The following is a 25,539-nucleotide window of genomic DNA, read 5'->3' as shown; positions in this document are numbered from 1 at the left end:
GAGGGCGAAACGCCAGCTGCAACTCGAGTCACGGTTTCCTCTCTATACGCGATCAGATTAGGCATGACAATGGAAGGTGGGTGCAGGGCAGCACCGCCAGCACTGCAAACTGCACAAAGTTGACGACACTGCTCTTCCAAATTGCCCTCCATCCCATCTACTACAACTGCTTTAGATACAATAAATTTTCTTATATAACAAATACATAGCTCCTTTCTGGCTAGTTTACTACAGGATACACTGGCTTGTCTAGCTTTAGAGCCTATCCGAGGCTCTCTAATCGATATAAACGGTCCTAGTGTGCACTGCCACAAAATAAAAGACACTGTTTTTTTTTTTTTAGCCTTGAGCGTTCACACAAAAACTTAGGGCACAAGGACAACTATTCTGAATGTTCTTTAATTTGTTGTAGCAAAAATTTATAAAAACAAAAACTACAGACGTATACATTTTTGTTAAGACACTCACCTTACAAAAATATTCGCATATCTCAGGAGAAGGCGTCGTTCTCTCCAACAGTGGAAGAATTGCATTGATGACAGCTTCGACATCTTTAGCAAAAAGCCATTCTCTGCTCTGGAATTTGAAGGAATGAATAAGAAGTGCTCTTGACGTGAAAGCAGCGGTCATTAGATAGTTCCCCTGGACAGAACACTTACCTGAACAAGGAACTTGGATATAACTTCTAGGGGACGTTGGTAGATGTTCTTGTCTTGCAGGGGTGTGGTTAGTGCAAGTTCAACCAAGTTCTGGAGCCCAAATACAGAAGAAAGCTCTATTAGAACGAATTACATTTTTCGAGAGATGTGACAGCATTATTTGTGCTCATCCGCTCAATTTAAAAGAGCTCCAACTCGCATTTAGCATTACAAAAAAAGAGAGAGAGAAAGAAAAAATAGAACATAAAATACCTCGTGGTACATTTTTTTTATATATCATGATATATCATACTTATGATAAAAACACATGAGTCAATATCGAATCTTGTAAATGCATACAAATATCCCAGGGTACACATCTCTAATTTCACAATAACTACATAATAATTAATGCCAAAAGAACTTTAGGTTATTGTAACACTTTATACCAAGCTCATCAGCATATGAAATTGTTACATCATTAAACATTCATGTTGAGTTTGTAATACACATGTGCTGTTTGCTATCGAACTCACCACAGTCTTCCTGAATACACAGAATCTCTTCAGAATGAATCAGCTTAATTTAGTATGTCCAACCATGCATATACCACCAGCATCTTGCATACTGCATACTATCAATATAATATTAATGTGTATATAAATGTAGATTGATTTATTGATATGGGGGGTTTAACGTTACGCCCAAAACCACCATATGATTATGAGAAACGCCCTAGTGGAGGGCTCCGGAAATTTCGACCACCTGGGGCCACCGGAAGATTGTCACCGGAGGAGGAGCTGAAGATGGGCCTTCGGGTTGCGGACCCGAGTCAAGAAGACATCAACTGTCCGGGGCCACGATGTTCCCGTTCGAGAAGACTATAGCCATCCGGTTTTAAACTCCAGTCCAGGGCCTGGGGACTTGAATGCTGACAGGCGAGTAACAGCAGTTGGGCTTCGGGCCCGAGCTGTGCATCAAGCTACCGGCAGGGTTCTCCATGATTTCTCAATGGGTCGCCAAGCAATTAGCGTTCCCTCACCGTAACCAGCCAGCCCAGTGCCCATGTCAACTCCATCAGTAAAGCCTCATCATCTTGGTGAGACACAACTGGCATCTTTCCCTGCTCTACCACTCATCGGTGTCCGAACTATGCTTTGTCGTTTAAGGTTTTGAACTTTCACCCGGTGCGTGTTAACGAATGTTTTACCGCAGCAGTCAACTTTTTATAAAGTGCATGTGCAATTTTATGGATTGATTGATTGACTGATTGATTTGTGGGGTCTAACGTCCCAAAAACCCCGATATGATTATGAGAGACACCGTAGAGGAGGGCTCCGGAAATTTCGACCACCTGGGGTTCTTTTAACGTGCACCCAAATCTGAGCACACGGGCCTACAACATTTCTGCCTCCATCAAAAATGCAGCCGCCGCAGCCGGGATTTGATCCCGCGACCTGCGGGTCAGCAGCCGAGTACCTTAACCACTAGACCACCGCGGCTGGGCGACACATTACCCTTTCTTTTCCCCGTTGTGGTGGGACGAAATTGTCACACCCAACTATCCCAGGCCTTGTGCCTCGGGTAAAATGTCACCAATAGCCAGCATTTTCTGACCATGTTATAAAAGAATTGCAAGGCCCCTATAAGTGCTAGAACATTCCTCATGAACCACTACACATTTTTGGGGCGAAGCTCCTTAAGGTCGAGGCTTGTCCGTTGGCGTGTGCCATAGCCGTGATGATGATAACATTAATGATCATGGATAATAACCGACTTTTGAAGTATACGACGTCTCAATACGCTTTACAATGCATTTCGTATGACTGGAAACAACCAACAACCATCAGGGGAAGGTGCACAGACCTCGTCTTTGCCAACTTCAGACTAGATCCGATACCACAAAGCCGTAAATATGAAGGCAAAACGAAATTGACAACTCAATGAAATATACCACGTATTACTAATAAACCTTGTATATAACTGTACACCGCTTAGTCTCTCATTTACATGCTTGAGTGGTCAATAGCACGGGTGATTTACGGTAACACTGCATCGCCCACTCATTATCACTCACTTCGTAGTGTCAGAGTATGATCCTCCCCAGCTGCAAAATGTTTGCACCTCTTGGCACGCATATCTCTCTAGATGGGTCGCATTTAGGTTTAACAGCCAAGCAAGAAGTGGTGTTCTGCTCGCGCGGGTTTATCACGATCATCATCATGATGGTTAGTGCAGTAGCACCGGCAGTGATGCCTGGCAGCGATGTTGGGTGGCGGCGCATGAGACAGGAGACGCTCTCTTTTGGCGCATGGTGGGTGACGTGGATGGTCGTCTCCCAAGAGGGACGGTCCCGCAGGATGTGGCAATCGCGGGTTGACTTTCGTGGGTCCCTAGCGGTGAGTCGAACATTGGCGACGCTGCCTTCTCGTTGCCTTGTGTTTGTTCTTATGTTCGATTGAGTGTATTAAAATATTGTATAAGGTTGTACTTAGAGTGTTCATTACTAGTAATGTATTTGATCTGGCTGACGATACCGTCCAAGAAAAAGTAGTTCAATAAATGTTTTGTTTGGTTTGGTTCAACCGTGTCTGGTGTGTCCTTATGTCCAGAGAGGGTGTTGCCTTCATTCAGACCCCCCATAGTGGATATGCCGTGCTTTTTGTTCTTTATCACTAATACTGCATCACAGAGATATAGAATGTGCAAAACTCAAATGCGCCCCCCTTCCGCCCTTTTTATAGCTCAACATCCTGATGCAAACAAGCACAACATGCACGTTAACAATCTGAAAAATTGTTAAAGGGATGCTAAAGGCAACTATTAAGTCAACGATTGTTGAAATGGCAGTCCAGAAACCTCATAGTGTTTATTTTGTGCCAAGGAAGTGCTTATTCTAAAATAAAATCACGTTTTAGTGGCCCGCATCAAGCTAGCGTACTTCAAATTACCTGCCTCAAGAAGCGGTCCGACTCAGGTCACTGTTGCCGTGCACAACGTTGCCCTGCTTTACTGCGCGGTCACCGACACTAGTAAACAAAGCGAAAGCAGAGGGAGCCACAGCAGCAACAATGGCCATTGACCAATTTCCTGCCATTGGCTCAGAGATTGCAGACGTGTTCAAGTTCAATCGCACCCCGCTAGATGGCACGAACTGTCCAGTGTAACCACGTGAAAATTAAATTTTTGAACCACTCGTGCCATTCTCCATAGTAACGTTCTGTAGTTCTTTTTTCCATGAATCAAATAGAAACAAACAAGCAACATTTTATATGTCTCCTGATGCATGGAAGGTTCTCTATTTAGTTCAGCTAGTTCGATTACTAGTGATCAACAGTAGGTGGTTCGTCTGGCATCATCAGGATCATTTTGAGAATGTCTTACTGCAGCGCATGTATTCTTGCGCATTTACCTTAATTTCTCGGTAAGTAGGACACTGTTCTTCATAATAGTATTGTCATTTTAGACGTTATCATACATTAAGCTTTTGCTCTGATGTAAATTGTTATTTGACTTTAGTGTCCCTTTAACATGCAATATGTGCAAACATCATAGGAGTTGAAATCATCTTCATGATCACACATGAACAAAAAGCACTGGTTAAGTAGGTCTCATCATTCGTCTCGTTTTACACATATGCCATTGACTAGCTCAACACTTCTTTCACCTTTAAAAGCCCAAGAATTATTTGTCAATCCAGCCTTAGTTAGTTTCTCATTGGTACTACTTTACAGTGGGGTATTCACAGGGACAACACAATAATTGATATACAAAAGTGACATTGTTTCTTAACAGCAATAATCTGGAACATCTTACCTTCAATTCTTTAGTCACAACTTCTATCCTTCGTGACGTCATAAGAATCTTTTCATGCTTCAGTAGGCTTTTCTGTTAAGATGATAAAATACAAAAACTAGACTGCACAAGAAGCAACACGGCCAATAGCATGACATACTACACCTTGCACACCTTCAATAAGTTTGTTTTTCCACGTTCAACCAACTATTACCGTAATAACGCACTTTATGTCAATCTTTTATTGTTTTTTTCCGGTGTAAATTATAAGAAAACTAGCTGATTTTAAAAGTTTAGCTATTAAGAAGATGCTTGCTACTCTGATAAGATAAGCAACTCCTTATGTTAAATGGCATTCAAGCTATCCAGAAACACATATCACCCAAACTTTCAACAAAAAGTGAGGGTCCCTTAAGCTTCGTCTTTAAGAGTTCAATGCAATAGGGAGATCTTGTCCCTACTAAGTACTTCAAACACATGAAATCTTCTCAAACTTGCTATGCACCCACTACTTGGGTTTTAAGCGGTGGTGCCACCTTATTTGTGGCTTGTGCGTTCTTTGCTGCAAGCATTTTTCGTAGCTCTAGGAAGCATGATACATGCACCAACATTAATTTATTCTCGCTAAATAAAATAATATTGCCCTTTTTGTGTAGATAATTTTTGGTTTCGGTTTCTTGGTGCCAAAATGGACTGTGACATGGCAGTGTAGGTGGCTTGGTCACGTGACCACACAAGAATGTGACGCACGTCACGCCGATTATAGCCTGCTCTTGCACAGACCCACGCAAACACCTGCAAAACAAACACGCAGCAGCCATGATATTTTGATGGTTATGTACGTAGCAGAGGTCTCCAGAGGTTCTGACCTCACTACAATAGGCGTGCGCACGGGAGAGTGGTAAGGGGGGAATGCAAATATAGCCCCATGCACTGACATAATAAGGAGGGGGTGCTGCGACTTGGGGTGGTGGGGCACAATGTCAGCCCCATATATTGACATAATAGAGAGGGGGTGTGCTGCAATGAACCTTTGTTCCTTTGTTCACACTGAAGGGGAAACTTGCTCCCACCTACGCTCACTACAGATCTGGTGTGGCGTCACTGCAACTTTTATTTTTTTTCCTACAGAGCTACAACAGTTCTGGATGCGCTTGCGATAGGCTTCTGTCAAAAGAACAAGTATTTAAATGCACTTCGGAGGTGAATTTAAATATACAGTCAAACCTCTTTAATACGTACCCACTTAATGTGTAACTGTGGTTTATACGTAATCGTGAGGAATCCCCTACCCATTCTCCATTGAACCCCATGTATTGGCTGACCGCTTAAGCCGTAGTCACTTGTGGTGTTACATGCGGTTAGTACGTACTGTTTTCATTCTCATTATCCATGCACAGGCCGAAAATCAGCAAAATTTCATGCGCGCAGACGTTCAATACACTAGCTGTAACGATCAGACTACAACAACCAGCGATAGTGATGTCAAAACATGGCCACGTTGATGTATTTTCTGCGTGTACGGATGTTGCCAATTGCATTGTGCAAAAGCATGGCCTTTGAGATCGGTTTTTGGTAAATCAGGAACTCTCTGTCGCTGCTCCTGGTACGAGGTGCAAATTCGCTGTCGCTTTCCAATCCAAGCCAAGTACGTATTCTAAACGGCTCAACAGCACTAAGCCAGGCCGAGCATGTTTTTCGTTCGGTCTTTAAATAGAGTTTCCTAAAACTAACTAGAGGGGACTATGGCACTGTGATCGTTTAGCGACCATGGGAATGATGGGCAGTACATGGATTCCCCTAGTCTTCGTACTTGTGGGCGGCGAATCGCACTTGTGGCTTCATTTATTGTTGTGTTTCAGTTTTGTTTCAAAAAAAAGAACGAACCCTTTTCAGCTTCGTAACCCGATCTGAAAAGGTAAACCTAAAAAAATAAGGTGGTGAAGCACAACCGCTGAACATTTGCTGATTTCTGTTACGTGAGAAATAGCTCCAAGCCACACGAACTAGAGCACTGCACGGGCCGATTTTTCCGGCCCGAGCCCGGCTTGGCCCAAAAACTTCATGCTCCAGCCCGCCCGAGCCCGGTCTGGTGTTTTTAAATACGGTCCATACCCAGCCCAGTCCCGAAAGGTTTGGGCTCGGCTTGAACAGGCCCGGCCTGTTTCAGCCAATTATGCCTGGAGCATAAATGAGGCACTGTCCGATATTCGGTAACTGTGACGATACTTGCCGCAAACAAGATATTTTTTAGACTGTCTTGAGAACTTCTTTGAGTGTCATGAATTTAACTGGTGTATTCTGTGTACTTTCAGGTAATTATGCCCGTAACACTTCTGGGAAATAATTGCAGGGTAATTGAAATATAATTGTGTTGTATCATGTACGCAGTGCCAACCGCAAAATCTTGTTTTGTTTCATTTCAGAGAATGACTACAAAATATTCTACACTTATAAACTGAAAAAAAAAAAAAGACACATTTATAGTTTCAGTCCACATTACTTGCATGAAAGCCGGGTTCGTCGAGTAAATGTAACAAGTCTCCTTCAAATGTCATTCATTTATTACGCCATGCAATAAAAAAAAAAAAAAAAACACGCTTTAGATAATTCTGAGAGGACTACCGGGGGGGGGGGGGGGGGAACTCCCTATACCTCCCGTGTATTCACTCTCGGCAGCGGTAGAGCACGTTTTACCACTGGCGGTTGCAGGGCAGCCTACTAGAAATAAATGATGAATAGAAAATTTATTTCATGAAGTCACTGGTGAGGTCTCCAAATAGAGGGAAAGGATGAAAAATTGACAGGAGGAGGGTTGCCGCAAAAGCCCTACTTTCCCAATTCGCAGGCATGCGCAATGCGCTTGTGCCTTTTTTAAGGTCCTCTGGCCGCTTGGCCAATGTGGCCATAAAATTTTGTAAATCTTTTTTTTAAATTTTGTTCATGTTTTTAGAAGAGGCGAAAGTTAAGCTGACTGATTTCCCAGTAAGACGAAACTTGTTGACCACCACAAATAAAATGAAGTTTTTTTATTGCACGTTTGTATATAAAAAATAACACACACTTAGTGTGAAAGTGTTGATCTATAAAAGCAGCTTTGATTTACAATAGAAATACAGGCATAATGAGCTAACGTTGAACCCAGAATACCAGAACCAATGAGAAAACTATGTATCAACAAACTCAAGTATGACACGTATTTGACTCAATTCACGTTTGTTATGATGGTGTGCATAGCTTCTTTGCAACTGTGCAGCTTGCGAAACTGTGCGTCGCAAGCAGGTTGGTCCTCTCCAGACACCAAGGGAAGATAAACTAAGCGCGTGCAACCTGTATACATTAAATTTTTGACAGGAGTATAGACTCATGCTTCCAGTTTTGATGTGTCTTACTTATCCGGTAATACAAAAAAAACGGCAGAAATGGGGGAAGAAGTCTGAAGGGATGCAAAATTTCTTAACTCCGGGTGCCGCAGGAGCAGTCACACATTTATGCGGTAAAAGGTGCCAATGCCCCCTGTTTCGAAGTGTACAGCAAAAAATCAAAATGATAATCATTGAACTTCCTTATATAGAACCCTTACGTCCCCTGCAGGAGTGCTTGCACGTTTTAGAGCACCATGAGAATACTTGCGCTTTGACATATGGAAACGCTTATGAATTACTGTCGAATTATGAAAAGCGCATCCGTAAAAATAAGCGAAAACTTTTTCAATATGATGGACAGTCTAGTTAAGTCTATAGCCTTTTTGGGTATTTGCCAAATGCTGAATATTTGCATTCGCCTTGCTAGCACCCAAAATTGGGAGCATTTCCATCGATTGGCGCGCCCGTCACAAAAGTCGCTTCGCATCTCGCTGTTAAAGTACACCAACAACAGCTCCTGAGTTATTCATGACTCACGAGTCGCGTATTACGCAGGTGGAGAAAGACTTGACGAGCATGCGTGTGTATATGCATACTGAAAAATTTTCCCAAGTTAGCAGCGCACACATATTATATACATTATTATAATATTAGCAGTGTACCGTTGCTGTTGCTACAGTACCACCTAACAAATCTTTCCTTACAGTATGCAAATATTAGTGAAGACGTATTGTCACGACGTCAAAACAGAGGTCTTGCCGCAGAGATTGAGACACCAGAAGCAGGTCGATCTTTTTAATTAGAACGCGCAAGTGAGTTCTTCTTTTTCGTTCATTTCGTAGTCCTTCGTGGCACATGCACAACTGCCATCATCTTTCTTGAGCAAGCACGTGACATTTGCCTCCCTCCGAAAGAAGCATCGTCCCGATGTGCAACTTAGGTGCTCTACCAGGCATATGAAGTGGTCGTACGAAAATGGTAATCGGGAGCTAATTAACTCGATAAATACGGTTTCATACACACGACGTGCACGACTTCGGGCAAATGCTTTTGGCACTTAGAAATACAATCAGTGTCAGGAACAACTTCGTAGTTCACGTCGTTCAAGCGTCGCGTTACGCTGTATGGACCAAAGTACCGTCTTAGCAGTTTCTCAGACAGTCCACGTCGACATATCGGAATCCAGACCCACACTTTGTCGCCTGGTGTGTAGCTAATAAACTTGTGTCGGGTGTGGTAGCGATGTGCATCTTGATGCTGCTGACGACAGATGCGCACGCGCGCGAGCTGTCTGGCTTCTTTGGCGCGCTGAGTGAATTCTTCGGCGTCTACCTTAATGTCGTCACACTCATGCGGCAACATGGCGTCCAATGTTGTCGTGACTTCGGACCATAGATCAGACTGAACGGTGTCATTCCAGTGGTTTCTTGTCGAGCGGTGTTATAAGCAAAGGTCACGTACGGCAATATCTGATCCCAGTTTTTATGTTCCGTGTCAACGTACATGTTGATCATGTCTGTGAGGGTCCTATTGAGGGGACCCGTCAGTCCGTTTGTCTGCGGATGGTATGCAGTTGTTCTCCGGTGAGCTGTACCGCTGAGTCTGAGAACCGACTCCAAAAGCTCTGCGATGAAGGCAGGTCCTCTGTCTGTGATCACTGTTGTCGGAGCGCCATGCCGAAGGACGATGTTTTCGATGAAGAACTGAGCGGCTTCTGCAGCTGTGCCGCACTGCATAGCTTTAGTCTCCGCATAACGGGACAGGTAATCAGTGACCACAATAATCCATCTGTCTCCTGTTGTGGAAGTTGGAAAGGGACCCAGGAAATCCATTCCAATCTGGGTGAACGGCTTTTCTGGTGCTTCTACTGGATGTAAAAGACCGACTGGCTTGCTGGGAGGCGCTTTGCATCTTTGGCAGTCGGTGCAAGTTCGCACGTGATGGTTAACAGTAGCAGGTAACTTTCGCCAGTAGTACTTGCATCGTATTCGGCACAATGTTCGTGTGTAGTCTAGATGACCAGAATTTGCTTCATCATGGCACGCTTCCATAATTTCTTTTCGAAGAGAGGCAGGCACGACGAGCAAGTGCGGGTTACCGGTTGGTGAGAAGTTTTTCTTATAGAGAACATCGTTTCGCAAGCAAAAAGATGGCAGTCCTCTAGCAAATAACCGTGGCACGTCTTTACGTCGTCCTTCTAAGTATTCAATGAGTGGTAACAGCTCAGGGCCCCTGTGCTGCTCTCGTGCAATAGTGGCCGTGTTGACAACTCCCAAGCATGCCGCGCCAATGTTTTCGTCATCAGGAGCGACAGTTTCCACTGGCGACCGTGAGAGACAGTCGGCGTCGGTGTGCCTCTTCCCAGATTTATAGATGATGGTCATGTCAAACTCTTGAAGCCTTAGGCTCCAGCGTGCCAAATGACCAGATGGATCTTTAAGGTTGGTGAGCCAGCACAAAGAGTGATGGTCGCTAACAACCTTGAAGGAGCGGCCGTACAAATACGGACGAAATTTGATGACTGACCACACCACGGCGAGACACTTCTTCTCGGTGGTCGAGTAGTTCCCCTCCGTGCGAGAGAGAGTTCTGCTAGCGTAGGCTATTACTCTTTCACAGCTGTCTTGCCACTGCACCAGAACGGCACCTAGACCTACATTGCTGGCGTCAGTGTGAAGTACTGTAGGGGCGTCCTGGTCGAAGTGCGCAAGGACTGGAGGTGTTTGTAGTCGTTGTCGTAGTTCGTTGAATGCCATTTGCTCCTGTTCACCCCAAAAGAAGGGGACGTCCTCACGTGTGAGTCGTGTCAATGGCGCCGCAATAGGCGAAAAGTCCTCGATAAATCGCCGGTAATAAGCGCACAACCCTAAGAAGCATCTCACAACCTTTTTGTCACGGGGTGCAGGAAATTGCGCTACGGCGTCTATTTTGGCCGGGTCAGGTCGAATACCCTCGTGACTGACGACGTGGCCTAGGAAGCTGAGTTCGTTGAAACCAAAATGACATTTTTCTGGTTTTAAAGTCAGGCCGGCCAAGCGTATGGCTTGGAGTACGGTGAATAGACGGCTGAGATGTTCCTCGAATGATGCTGAGAATACAACATCGTCCAGATAGACCAAGCATGTTTGCCACTTCAGGCCCGATAGTACGGTGTCCATGAGACGCTGAAAAGTGGCTGGCGCCAAGCACAACCCAAAAGGAAGCATCTTAAATTCGTAAAAGCCATCAGGCGTCACAAAGGCCGTTTTTTAACGATCTCTCTCGTCGACTTCTATCTGCCAGTAGCCGCTTTGAAGGTCCATTGAAGAGAAATAGCGCGCATGACGCAGCCGATCAAGTGAATTATCTATGCGAGGCAGTGAATAGACGTCTTTCTTCGTGACTTGGTTCAACTTGCGATAATCAATACAGAAACGCAAGCTGCCGTCTTCTTTCTTGACCAAAACCACGGGGAACGCCCAAGGACTTTTCAAAGGTTGTATGACGTCATCCACGAGCATCTTCTGTACTTGCTTCTGAATCTCCTTGCGTTCTTTTGAAGCGACACGGTAGGGGTTCTGTCGAATTGGTCACGTGTTGTCTTAAATAGTGATGCGGTGCTTGGTCAATGATGTCCGCTGGACCTTTGACGTACGCGAAAAGCAGTCTTCAAATTGGTGTATAAGTCCAAGCAGGCGCTTCCTATGAGAGGGCGGTAGCGTCGAGCAGATGTCCACCGACAAAGTTGTCGAGGCAGGGACTGTCGCGCCGTCTGGTTGCAAAGCACAACAATCCTCGGCTTGGTCTATATTGTCGAAGTAGGCAATTGCGGTACCCTTCTGGATTTGACGGCGCTCGTTGCTGAAGTTTGTGAAGAGCACTTCTGCCTGTGCACCAGTAAGCGTTAGAATGCCTCTCGCGATGGGAATGCCTTGCATGAGCAAAAGAGCGACTATGTGCTCCACTATCACATCTTTATAGAAAGGCCACCCAGTGGACACAGACACGAGGCAGCAGGATCTCGGTGGAAGCGTCACATGGTCGGCTATTCGCAAACGGCCGCGTAGTTCGTCGCTGCTGTCGTCGACATGCGGATGTGCGCAAAACGTAACCATACGTTGAGGGATGTTGATAACAGCGCCATGATCTCGAAGAAAATCCATGCCTAAAATTAGCTCTTTACAGCAGTCTGGCAACAGGACGAAAGTGGCCACGAAGCTAGAATCCCCAATGCGAAGTCGAGTGGTGCATTTACCCGTGGTAGTCATCAGCTGACCACCAGCACTCCTTATGTGCGGCCCTGTCCAAGGTGTCTTGACCTTTCTAAGGCGGTCGGCGAGTTCTTGTCGCATGATTGAGAAGTAGGTGCCAGTGTCGACCAGTGCTGTAATGTAGTGTCTGTCAATGAAAATGCCAAGATCAGCACGTACAACTTTACTGGCATTAGTATACGTCGTCGTATTCGTCATGGTTGTCGTCGTATCTTCTTGCGATGATAGGGGGAACTTTTCGATGTCTCGACGATTGGCAACCTTGCCCCCGGAGGTCGCAGCAGTTAGTTGCCCCGGCGCCGGCTAGGCGAACGGCCTTTGGTGACGTCCGCGTAGCTATGAGGGAAGTCACGGTGACGCGCAGGAGATGGAGATCGCCAGCGACGCGGTGTAGTTGCTTGGCCAGTCGACAGTTGATCGGCATCGTGGGCACGACGGTCTTCAGAGCGGAATGAAGCGGGACGAGAAAAGTTCCCGAACCCGGAATCGCTATGACGGCAATAGCAGGCAATGTGATCTGGTTCTCCGCAGCGGAAGCAAATAGGTCGACGGTCGGCCATGCGCCACAAATCAGTTCGGCGAACTGGTGGTCGTCTCAAGAATCTCGTTGCCACCAAGGTACGGCCGCAGGTCGTAGCTGGAAGGGTGTCGCCACAAACGACGGTGGAGGACGACGGACAGCATCAGCGTAGCTCGCTGGATGTGGCTCAGGACTTGGTACAGGTGGTGTAACGGCTTGCCTCAACTCTTGGCAGATGATTTCGGCAACAGATGCGACAGGCGGTTGGGTAGGGGGAATGCAGAGGGCCCGAAGTTTCTTACGCAGTATTTCCCTAATCATTTGTTGCAGGGAACTTTCGCAGACGGCAGTGTTCTGAGCTGCAGCACTTACTACCGTGTGGTTCGGCAGGCGGTCAAAGTGTCGGTATCGTTGTCGCAGTGCGCGCTCGATGACAGTCGCCTCTCTTATGAATTCATCTACTGTAGTAGGTAGATTTCGTACGAGGCCCGCAAACACTGGTTCTTTGACACCCTGCATTAGGTGACGCACCTTCTTTGCCTCGGGCATGTCAGGGTCAGCTCGTCGAAACAGACGGATCATACCCTCTGTGTACATGGAGGCTGTTTCGTTGGGTTTATGTACGCGAGCCTCAATCAGTTGCTGTGCGCGATCCCGTCAGTCCGTGTTCGGAAATGTGGCGAGGAGCTCTCGACGGAAATCTTCCCAAGATTGGAAAGTAGCGTCGTGGTTCTCGTACCACGTGCGAGTGCTATCTTCCAAGGCAAAATATGCAAGGCCAAGTTTGTGCTGTTCGTTTCAGTGGTTAGATACAGCGACCCGTTCGAACTGTTCAAGCCAGTCCTCGACATCCTCGTACTCTTCCCCATGTAAAACTTCAGGAACGCGAGGATGTTCAAGAGTCACCTGCGAGGGAAGAGTGGTCTGCGATGGAAGGGTAGCCGTGGATGTGGTAGGAGCTGCCATGCTGGTTAGAGGCGGAACAGGTGCGAACTCGGGACTTAGGCATAGTAGGCGCCGACTAAATCGGTGCACCGGAGTCGTGACGAGGGGCTGGGTCTCTGGAATAGGTGAACGGGTCCGAGCGAGACTGTCCTGCATCCGGTTGTAGGCTCCAGCACCTCCACCAGTGTCACGACATCAAAACAGAGGTCTTGCCGCAGAGATTGATACCAGAAGCAGGTCGATCTTTTTATTTAGAACGCGCAAGCGAATTCTTCTTTTTCGTCTATTTCGTAGTCCTTCGTGGCACATGCACAACTGCCATCGTCTTTCTTGAGCAAGCACGTGACAATACATTCCGTGTTGAAAAAACGTGTAGCATGCCGACGGAGCCAAATGCCAGACGTCATGTATTTTCCGATTTCAGTGCATGCTAATGCTGGTCGAAATAAGCCAAAGCCTTCAGCTACGGCAGCTTTCGTAACCTTGGCCGCTTCGGTATGTCAAACTCCACAAAACAACAAAGCCAAGCAGCGTAGACGGACCATTGTATAGATATACAGGGTGTTTCAAAAAATGGGTCCAATATAATTTGAAAACTACAAAAAGTGGGCATATGCATTCTACCTGCGATATTCCCTTTACTTTGGCAGAATGTGTCTTTACATGTGTAAGAACAATAATTATTATAGTAAATATAGAAATTTAAAAAATTAACTTTCAACCAGTCGAGATCGCTGTTCGAATCAAATAAGCAAATTGAAGTTCTTCCTAAGAATAGTCCAAAGCCATTTTGAAATTCCGGAAAGGTGATAAGGTAGTAATCACCGCTGAGCGATGAAATCTGGCTAATTTAGCTGGCAAAACCGAAACCTAAAGGGTCCCTAAAGACAGTGAAACTGCAATGAACTCTTATGCCACTTTTCATCATTTTTCAAAGAACCCACCATGTATATGCAGGCAGTATGTGCACATACCTAGCTGCAGACTTTGTTCACACTGTGGATGATCATCAATTCTCGCTGAGCCCTTTGTAATAGGCAAGCTTTAAACCACTTGCTGGTTCTGTCATTTGCATGATGCAATGCCTGGTGCCATAGACCATTGTCAAGCACACAAGTGTCACCAACGAGCGCACAAGCGGTCATGGGAAAAGTGTGTGTATGCTGCATCAGCCGCCGTGACGAGCTCCCACTCCTCACGCATTAACTTTCCACTTGAACCTTGCCAGGACTCCTTAGACAGTGAATTTGGCAAGGTGAAACATATTATCGTGTAATTAAATCAGGAACTTCAGTGTTAAGCTGCAACAGTCCCTGAATGATTTTCGTTAATCGCACTGTTGGACCCGCTGAGCAGCTCATAAACATCACTTTTTTCTTTTTTTCGCCAGTGCTTCACGGCGTAGAGTTAATAAAAAAAAGATAAAACTTGGTTTCCTATGAAGTGCAGGAGCAATCTATGATTCGTGGATCTATTTGGAATCAATGTCCATTGACACTGTCAACGAGTGCAATGAGAGGTTCTGATATTTGAAACTACACTAGAAAGTATAGTCAGCATTTAGTAAAATAAGAGAAAATCACTAGACAGTGTGCACATGATTCGCATTATATATGCAATGAACAATAGGTGTCTATAAACCTTCGTTGGCACTATAACTACAGGTTGAAATAAGAATTAGAGCGAAAAAAGAAAGAAGGACGAGGAAGGAAATATACACACTATCTAGTGGTCACTCAACATTTGTTTGAACTTTGAAACACAAAGTTGGTCAATACCACATTTACAAGTATGGTAAGGGGACATTTAATAGTCACAATGAATTGCATTCAGCACAATACAGCCATTACAAGTCACGCAACAGTGTAATGGCTGCATATGGCAGGAATAACCCAGTTTTATGACAGAAACAATACTTCACAATTAGTATTTAAACAGGATGACGAAATCAACCACAATGGCATAATTCAGACAGCTCTTAAAAATAGTACTTCAGGGCTACAGCAATTACAAAATTTGATTTTTACTTGCACCAATAAAATGCACATATAGCTTACAAGGAATTACAAATATTAAAATAGATAGTTTCTTTTTCTGAACACCCTGGTGTCTAGAATACATATTCTGAATATGTACATATTCAGAGTTTTGCTTACTTTTATGCCATTAATTCCTTGACCAACAACTGTGCCCATACTTGATTACACCAGCTTTTACTATGAATTAAAACAGTGAATGAATAGAAGAATCATGACATCAGCATATTACTTACATTCCAGAGGATAGAGTGTAGCCACTGATCACGCAAGTATACATTGGCCGCCTGGAGCAGAAGGGAGCCCTCAGGAATGACCACACGGAGACAGAATTTGTGACTAGGGTCCCATCGACACAAGGAATACACATCTTCCATGGAGCTGTAACTAACTGGCTGCTCCATGAAGCCACCAGGCTGCAATGAATGTAAACCACACAATTTGGAAAAGCTACCAGACCAGACATTTTTAACCAGTGTATTACTTATTAGTCAACAGCAGTTGAAATAACGCAACCATATGAAAGTGCCCTCAAACCAATGTCAACAATTTTGTTTGGCATTGATATTACTGTTTCACAAATTCTACTTCATAAAAAAATTTTTCGACAATGAAGCTATATGTAGTTTAGAGAGCATTTAGCAAAATGTTCAGTAAGATATGGTTTCACTGGAATTACAATTTTCACTGGAACTACCATAGTGAAAGTCATGCCCACATGACATGTGCAACAGCCACTGCTATTCGCAAGTTTCGTTGCCTATAGGGAGCGCTCAGGGTAGTTCAATATAATGCCCACAGAGGGTATCAGAGTTGCTGAGCCCATGTGCCGCCAGCACTGCAGTGTTTTTTTTTCTTTTCATCGAGATGGATTTACCCTTTTTGCGGTCGCATATTATGTGCCAACTTGACGCTTCAGAAATGATGTCTTGTTTAAGGCGAAGAGCTCCCTAATTCCAAGCACATTACTTGTTGTGGCGTGCGATGTTTGCACGTTGCCCTCCGCTATAGGCATGCCTCACGATCATTACGTTGTTCGTCACGCAAGACCCCAAGTAGTGTTTTAACGTTCTGCATTTATCTTACGTCCCCAGTTTTGAGCGGATATTTACCAATGTAAGATTTCGCTAAGTTATCACAATGCCGATATTGACACATTTTAGAAAAAAGTCAGCTTGCCACAAAGGCAAAGCAATGAACACGATAGCAAGAAATAGGAAGGTCACACGCCAAATTGCAAGCCGATCAAAATGTGCCCCGCGTTTCTCAAGCATAATTGATGCATGAAACGTACTCGCAGGTACAGATGAACGCGAATAAGTGTCTCAGCTGTTACTTACTGTCTGAAAAGCGCACCCTTTTCACAAACGGAGACTGTGCAACGATTGCAGTGACCATTGCGCGCCCGGTAACTACAACAGAAACGTTCTAGTGAAGGCCCAATGCCAGCCGAGACGTACATGCACATGCTATGAGCGCCACTTCCCCACCGCTACTTCGATACTTTTTAAAAAATTACACTGGCAGCCGTGGGGCAGCGTGACAGTCTACGGAACTTGCGAATAGCTTAACTAGCAGAGCATTCCATGCATCATAAAAAGGTTACATGGGTTCAACTATTACAGGCTGAAAGTTTCCCTCCATTGCAGTACCTTAACTGGCAGAGAATTCTGTGCATCATAAGAAGGTTACATAGGTTCAGCTATTACAGGCTGAAAGTTGCCCTCCATCGCAGTACCTTAACTGGCAGAGCATTCTGTGTATCATAACAAGGTTACATGGGTTCAGCTATTACAGGCTGAAAGTTGCTTTCCATTGCAGTACCTGAACTGGCAGAGCATTCTGTGCATCATAAGAAGGTTACATGGGTTCAGCTATTACAGGCTGAAAGTTGCTTTCCATTGCAGTACCTGAACTGGCAGAGCATTCTGTGCATCATAAGAAGGTTACATGGGTTCAGCTATTACAGGCTGAAAGTTGCTCTCCATTGCAGTACCTTGGTTGGCAGAGCATTCTGTGCATCATAAGAAGGTTACATGGGCCCAGCTATTACAGGCTGAAAGTTGCCCTCCATTGCAGCACCTTAACTGGCAGAGCATTCTGTGCATCATAAAAAGGTTACATGGGTTCAGCTATTACAGGCTGAAAGTTGCCCTTCATTGCAGTACCTTAACTGGCAGAGCATTCTGTGCATCATAAGAAGGTTACATGGGTTCAGCTATTACAGGCTGGAAGTTGCCCTTTATTGCACTACCTTAACTGGCAGAGCATTCTGTGCGTCATAATAAGGTTACATGGGTTCAGCTATTACAGGCTCAAAGTTGCCCTCCATTGCAGCACCTTAACTGGCACAGCATTCTGTGCATCATAAAAAGGTTACATGGGTTCAGCTATTACAGGCTGAAAGTTGCCCTCCATTGCAGTATCGTAACTGGCCGAGCATTCTGTGCATCATAAGAAGGTTACATGGGTCCAGCTATTACAGGCTTAAAGTTGCCCTCCATTGCAGTACCTTAACTGGCAGAGCATTCTGTGCATCATAAGAAGGTTATGTGGGTTCAGCTATTACAGGCTGAAAGTTGCCCTCCATTGCAGTATCTTAACTGGCAGAGCATTCTGTGCATCATAAGAAGGTTACATGGGTTCAGCTATTACAGGCTGAAAGTTGCCCTTTCCTTCTGCTACAATTTCCATTCTCTTTGTTACCTTCAATTTTGAATTTAACAATACAGATTGCATGTAGAAAAAAGTATATGATGCTACAAACATAGTGCAGCAGTGATAAAATTCTGCATGAGATTACTGAAAGAACTGAACTTTCAGTTAAGCTTCTTTCTGAATCATTTCTTTTAAATTATAACTACTGCATCTTTAGGTTTAAGTTTTGCACTAAGAAAGCCATAGTTCCACTGTCCTATACCAATAATTCTCAACGCCTGTAATTCTCAAAGCCTGTAAATATGCAAAAAAACTAGTGTAAACCAATATGCACACATGTTGGTAGGTAACATGCACATATAGACAACACAGATAGAACCCTAACTTTGTTTCAATCATTTCAATCATTTCATTATTACAGTTACAAATAGTTATTTTCACTTTATTTGCATGGCTTCATTGTTCATACTCCCTTCAGGCATTGTTTGTGAACCAAGATAGTGCATGAAAAGCAAAATCATCGATGAAAACAGCATGTAATATGTACATTTCATCATTGCTTCATGCAGTTCCATAACATGCATATTTTCTAAATTAGCTGGACCGGCTTCAAATATGTTAGACCGGGAAGAGTGGATGTTCTTATATGTAATGTTGGTGAGCTGGGTTCTTGATGTGACATCATCATGTGACTTGACTGAACTCAGTGGAATCTGTTAATTCATTCCGCAGCAATACGGTTTTCTTGTCTTTCACAAATGCAACAAGTGTGACAAAGGAAAATGCAAAATAAATAGAATTAATTCGTGCCTGAGATGTACAAAGTTGCAAACATTTCTTTTAGTCATTTCTATAGACTGACGGTTACTGACAAACCATAATTTATACAACAATACCTCTAAAATGGAGCCTGTCTAAAGAATAAATTTCCTTAACTTATGTAAATGCATATAGCGAGTGCTAAATATGCTACTGCAAAGTTAAATATATTATTGCTTAAGTGTACATTAACTATGAACTTTTTTTTTTCACACAACCACCAGCTGCAAATGCAAACACTGAAAAACTATCATCCACAAACAATGTATTTGAAATCACAGTGTCTCTGAAACACTGAACGCTATGGGTAAAACTTACTGCAACCGGTCTTTTTTTGGTCAATAGCTTTCTTAGCAAGTGACCCTCCTTTATTGATTAAAGTGTATTCCGCAGGTCCCTCTTCAAGGTTCCACGAGCCACTGATAAATTTTTCATGGTTCTGCATTGACCAAATCCCTTAGATGGCTTACCTTAGATGCAGTCAATCAAAAAAACATCCATTACTCATGTCCATTTGTTGGTGCAAGGAAAGAGAGTTTTGTTGCGCATCAGAGAAAATTTTTTACAGCGAAAGCTTTTATGAGATCACTTTTCGGGTCACGCGCAGTTGTTGTTGTTCGTCGCCACCGCCGGTATCCGTAACCACATTGCGCAAAATTAGAAAAAAAAAACCTTGCACCAATGACATAGTGGGGTCTGAAGCCAGGTTCGCTGGGTGTTGGCCCAACATTCTACCACTGAGCTACACCAGTGCTTGTGACTTGTCAAACTTGCCTCAGGCAGACTTGATGTCGGGAAAGCAATCGTGTTAATACGACTTATAAAGAGTGTTACAACAGCTAAAGAACAACCAGTCATCGCACAATGCGAGTAGCATAACAAGTGGGCCGTCCAATGCTCCAAACTATCACAAAAGCTTGTTCTTGTTCCTCTATTAACTGTGGCGCATACCTACTTCAGTCATAATTCCTCATCGATGTAAGCCACTGCATGGACAATGGGGCGAAATTCCTTGCAAGTGTTTAGCGGATACCACGCTTCTCAGAAGAATGACGAAAAATAGCATAGCAAATGCCGGCCTACTACCCGAAAGTTTATTATTATTGCCCTAGTGGGTACCAAGCAAGTGTGCCAGCAGTAGTTACCCAATGAGTTTTGAAAAGGCTCTAACAGGCTGCTTTTCTAGCTTTCGCTGTGACTGTGCTGCGCCTACCGCGCAGGCCTGGCATTTTTTAAATATATGTTTGCTTTTGAATTATTTGCATGTGAATGTAGTGTGAACTGAATGGAAATGCTTGCATTAAAATGAAGAAAGGGGGTGGTCATGGCACTTTATGGGGGTTGGCAGGGTTCCCTGGGACCAATACGCTTGAGAACTTTTGATATAAAGTGTATTTCAAGCCTTTCTTGTTGGCCAATGCCAACAACAGCATAGTCTAAAGTCATTTCTGTGGATATGTGGAGTCTAAGAATGTGGGCCAAGCTCAAAGGTAGTGCAATTTAATAATTCAAATAACTCAATGGCTTTATTCCTTCCGTATTCTTACTTATAACTGATATTCAAGTGCATTACTATTTGAACACCTTTGTTACTGGTGAGCACCCCAACTTCAGGACAAAGCTGCAGCTGTTGTTTTATTTCAAAGGGCTGCCATTTGAGTGTTCAGCACTGAAGCCAGTGACTATTCAAAGCTCAATGAAGGCGGCATAACTTTTTCCCTTTTGAGTATAAATGCGTTCTGTGGATGACAGTAAGTCTGTAAAACTATACAGCAGCAGCCAATTTATAAAGATATAAAAAAAAGCTTAATGTAGTGCTATCTTGGCTGCTTCTTTAAACTCTGGCTGAAAAAATTACCATCTTACCCCACATCTCATGAAAGTAGAATGTGAGCGATTCTGTACCACGTTTGCCGTGTGGTGTTATTCACAACAAACGATGAACTTGGAATGTTTCATAGCTGCATGTGAATCCACACATTCATTTACCCATATGCAAAGATAAGTACAGATTGTTTTCATAGTGCAGCCAGAAAGTTCAGATATCTTCCAGCAGCTAAGTTGTCGCAATTTCCCACACCTAATTTTATTCATTGGTGACCATGTTGGGTCATGCTTAGGTTGCCAAGTTACACAATATTAGTAACAGCAACTTTGTTAAGCTATTGAGATGCAAAAGCACAGTTTCCTGGGCTTTAAAATGCGATGGCAAATTTTGGGTTCATCCCTTGTGGTTTATTGAAAAAGAAAGCGAGTGGACACAGTGTTTGATCCCGATTCATACTTAATATGCTACAGAAAATTTCAACTTTATTCACTTTTCCAACAAAGTAACTCAATATAAATAGATGTCAGTCATATCTTTGTATGTGTGCATATGTTATTTTTGTACTGTTAAGTTGGGTTAAACAAAATGTTTGGTTAAATAAGACTGTGGCTGGTGTGCGAGGCTGTCATAACAGGTCCTTTTGACAAAGGCTGGGGTGCCAGCCGGAAAGTTAATATACCAGACATTTTTGTGTATTCTCTGAATCTCTCTCTCTCTCACTCACTCACACACACACACACACACACACACACACACACACACACACACACACACACACACACACACACAATTACCTTTCCACAAAATGCGTAAGGGATGCTTCTAGGGAGGGTCATCATAATTTACAATATACAAAGCACATTGTATGACATTCAGAGAACTCTTAAAGTCTTGTACATAGTGACAGGACCACAAATATTATTCATTAACTGTTACATAGCACAGTCCCACTGAGGCTATTGTAGGTGTAGGCACCATATATCATATATCAATTGCACACAAAAAGTTATGAAATGGCAATTTTCATGTATCTACACATAACAAATTTCAGTGTTCAACAGTCAAGAAAGAAAAACAGTGTTTAGATATGGTTGTTTGAATTTGAAATGTACAGTATTGTATCACAAACTGCACAGTACTTGTATCGATGTATATCGGTGCCCACAAATGATTCTATGAAAATGTCTTTATAGCTGTTGGAAAAACATGGCACGCCATTTACAACATAGATGTACCATTTGTATGTACTATATGATGTGCAAAACACTATAGCTACACTGTATTAAACTAAATTCAAATGCACCAGCAAAAAATGCAATGGTTGTTCTAATGCACACAGCTTTCATGCAATGACACAAACAAATTAAAAGTGCAACTATTCACCAAAATTTTAGGTGCACAGCATTTTGTGTTAGTGAAGTATAAAAAAGAAATTTAACATGAATGACAAACAAGCGTGCATGTACGCACACAAGTACACACGGCAGTTTTTTAATTCACAATTGAAAGTTCAGCCAACCGATTCATAAAACTTGTTGCACGCCCAAAACATTTGTAGAACATGCCACGTTCATTCTTCTTTTTCTTATTATCCTCCTGCCTTTGTACTGATATACAATGCTTCGGAACTAGAAAGCTCCATCATGAACACCTGCGAAGAGCCGATGTTTTTGCACTATTGAATGGCTCTAGCGCGCTTTCTAGGAACAACGTGTGTGCTCAACAATGCGCCAAATACGGAGGAAGAGATTGCGGACGTTTTAGTTTTGTTTCATTCATTCCGTAGTTCGCGCACCAGAAGCACACGGCATGCGCTTCGTGCTTAGAGAGATCCGGATGCCTGCCTACTGATAAGGTACATACCTTCCGCCTTTTTAGACCCCCTGTACGTCACCAACCTCTCTCGTGACGTAAAAATGTGGGCTCAGATAAAAGACAAGAAAATAAGGTGGGGGTGAGGAACGTAAGTTCCACAATGAGTCGCAAAACAGTAACAAAAGACTATGGTCGTTGAAGACCACATCTACACACTTGACACGCAAATATTCATTTTCGAGGGTTGATAAAAGGAGGATGACCTAGCCCCGGGTAAAGAGAACGAGAAAGAAAACGCAGTAAATGTAACGAAGACCATTCAATCTCTCAGCACATGCCAGATCGTGCAATGAGCAGGAAAACAATGCTAATAGTAGGCAACGACGTACCGTCTTCGATGACATCTCCGATGTGCCGAGAACAACTCTGTGCGTCTCCCAACGCCGAAGAAACTTGGAACTAAGGATTTTGCTGATGACAGTACGGCTGTGGTTGAGCCTACAGAGCTGCACGTCGCCTTCGTGTGTTAGTTTGAACTTGGGTCCCTGGGCGCAACAAGCAGCAGCAGCTGGCGGTGGCAACGCAGCAGCGGGCGAACCGGGTGGCGAGCCCGGCCTCTCCGCGCTGGTTCCCGCAAGGGCTGAGCAGTCACTGCTGTCGCTCGATGTCGAGTCGACAGAAGCCTGAGCTCCGCCCGTCGAGAACACGTTGCGGACGAAGCCGGTATCCGCACTGGTGCCAGCAATGTCGCTGGTGCTCTGATCGTCCGATGACAGAAACCGTCGCGAAACTGGGTCCGGGACGCTGCGGCTGTTGTTCGGCCGCTCCTCCATCGCTGTCGGAATGCGCGGCTTCACTCGCTAAGCAGCCAACTAAGCCAGCACGAAAACCGCATGCAGCTTTAAAGGCGACATGGGCGCCCTAGGAGGTATTTCGCCCATGATGGACGGACTCCACATCGCGAAACCGTAGGAGCATTACTCGAGTGTGAACTGCACAAACAACTCGGCACAGTCGGACCAAATCGACTGCAGCGACTTGCGACTCGCTAGTACTCTATATCAGCCGGAGACGGAAAATCAATCGCAATTTGACATTTAAAAGAATGCAAGATTAATCTTAAGGTGACAGGACTATCCGCTATCGCGCTTTCTTCGCTTCCAGTATAGAAACATGTTCTCAACGTCGCTGCGACTCAAACCCCTGCATCGCCATTGTATAACAGGAAGTACCCTGGCTCGTCGCTGTAAAGCGAATAAGAAGGATATGACGTCCATGCGTTGCCCTTAGTAACAGCCGCGCTATGCAGGCGAAACCGAAACACGCGGAGCTTAGGCGAGTTGCAGAACGGCAGAAAACGCGCCGTCACATAACATCTATGCGCCGTGCTGACTAACGACAAAGTGGGGATTACCAAAAGCTACGCTTGAGCAGCAAGCGTGCGTTGCGCAATAATACTACACGTTCGGCACTGTGGAATTTAATTAAGACTGTGAGGACCATTGCCACGTTTTTGTTGGTTCGTTTTCAAGCGTTCCTTGTTTTGATTTCGGAACTCTTTAAATTTGAATTAACCAGGGGGCGAATGTTCTGCCGATGGTTTGTAGTCTTGTAGTGTAGAATATTGAACTATAGCACATCATTTTATATCAAATTCTGTTCCTCTGTCCGACATATTTTTGCTAAAATTTCCATCGCCGGCTGTTAGGGTAAATTAGTCAATACTAACACCACGTGCAACAGGTAGGAATTTGCCTGCTACTTGGCATAAAAAAATATTATGAACTGTTAGTGTGGGAAAAAGAAGAGTGTGTACCTGCTGCTTTGTGATCTTGACTTTATCAGCAACAACGATATTATTTTTAATCGAGAACATCGAAGAAATCCACCACAATTTTTACCAGCGGCGACGAGCATGTAAATAAATGGAGAACGCATCATCACCACCACCATCATCATCATCATCATCAGCCTGACTACGTCCGCTGCAGGACAAAAGCCTCTCCCATGTTCCGCCAGTTAACCCGGTCCTATGCTTGCTGCTGCCAATTTATACCCGCAAACTTCTTAATCTCATCTGCCCACCTAACCTTCTGTCTCCCCCTAACCCCCTTCCCTTCTCTGGGAATCTAGTTAGTTACCCTTAATGACCAGCGGTTATCCTGTATACGCGCCACATGCCCGGCCCATGTCCATTTCCTCTTCTTTATTTCAACTATGATATCCTTAACCCCCGTTTGTCCCCTAATCGACTCTGCTCTCTTCTTGTCTCTTAAGGTTACACCTACCATTTTTCTTTCCATTGCTCGCTGCGTCGTCCTCAATTTAAGCTGAACCCTCTTTGTAAGTCTCCAGGTTTCTGCTCCGTAGCTAAGTACCGGCAAGATACAGCTGTTATATACCTTCCTCTTGAGGGATAGCGGCAATCTACCTGTCATAATTTGAGAGTGCTTGCCGAATGTGCTCCACCCCATTCTTATTCTAGTTACTTCAATCTCGTGGTTCGGCTCAGCGGTTATTACCTGCCCTAAGTAGACATAGTCTTTTACAACTTCAAGTGCACTATTACCTATCTCGAAGCGCTGCTCCTTTTCGAGGTTGTTGTACATTACTTTCGTTTTCTGCAGATTAACTTTAAGACCCACCTTTCTGCTCTCCTTGTCTAACTCGGTAATCATGCGTTGCAATTCGTCCCCTGAGTTACTCAGCAATGCAATGTCATCGGCGAAGCGCAGGTTACTAAGGTACTCTCCATTAACTCTTATCCCTAACTGTTCCCATTCTAGGAGAATGCATATTAGGGTTCAAACACTCGTTTCATGAAAAAAAAAAAAAAGCCTCATTCAGGTGAAGAATATTTTGAGTGAATA

At 44.1% G+C, this 25,539-nt stretch overlaps 1 protein-coding gene across 1 annotated transcript in view; it reads right to left on the bottom strand.

The window, feature by feature from the left end:
- LOC119176465 (C-Maf-inducing protein) overlaps nucleotides 1-23,811 on the bottom strand; it is a 71,142-nt gene extending 47,331 nt beyond the window's left edge. The window contains exons 1-5 of the mRNA XM_037427754.2: nucleotides 23,059-23,811; nucleotides 15,786-15,965; nucleotides 4,455-4,526; nucleotides 660-749; nucleotides 469-576 (exon numbers count right to left, since the gene is read on the bottom strand). Coding sequence (XP_037283651.2) covers nucleotides 469-576; nucleotides 660-749; nucleotides 4,455-4,526; nucleotides 15,786-15,965; nucleotides 23,059-23,502 — 894 coding nt within the window. The 5' untranslated portion in view covers nucleotides 23,503-23,811. The remainder of the gene's footprint in view (nucleotides 1-468; nucleotides 577-659; nucleotides 750-4,454; nucleotides 4,527-15,785; nucleotides 15,966-23,058) is intronic.
- Between the last annotated feature and the right edge of the window lie 1,728 nt (nucleotides 23,812-25,539).

This window comes from Rhipicephalus microplus, chromosome X, assembly GCF_043290135.1.
Source record: "Rhipicephalus microplus isolate Deutch F79 chromosome X, USDA_Rmic, whole genome shotgun sequence".
In the NCBI taxonomy this organism is placed as follows: Eukaryota; Metazoa; Arthropoda; class Arachnida; order Ixodida; family Ixodidae; genus Rhipicephalus; species Rhipicephalus microplus.
This window is presented reverse-complemented; position numbering and strand designations above follow the sequence as displayed.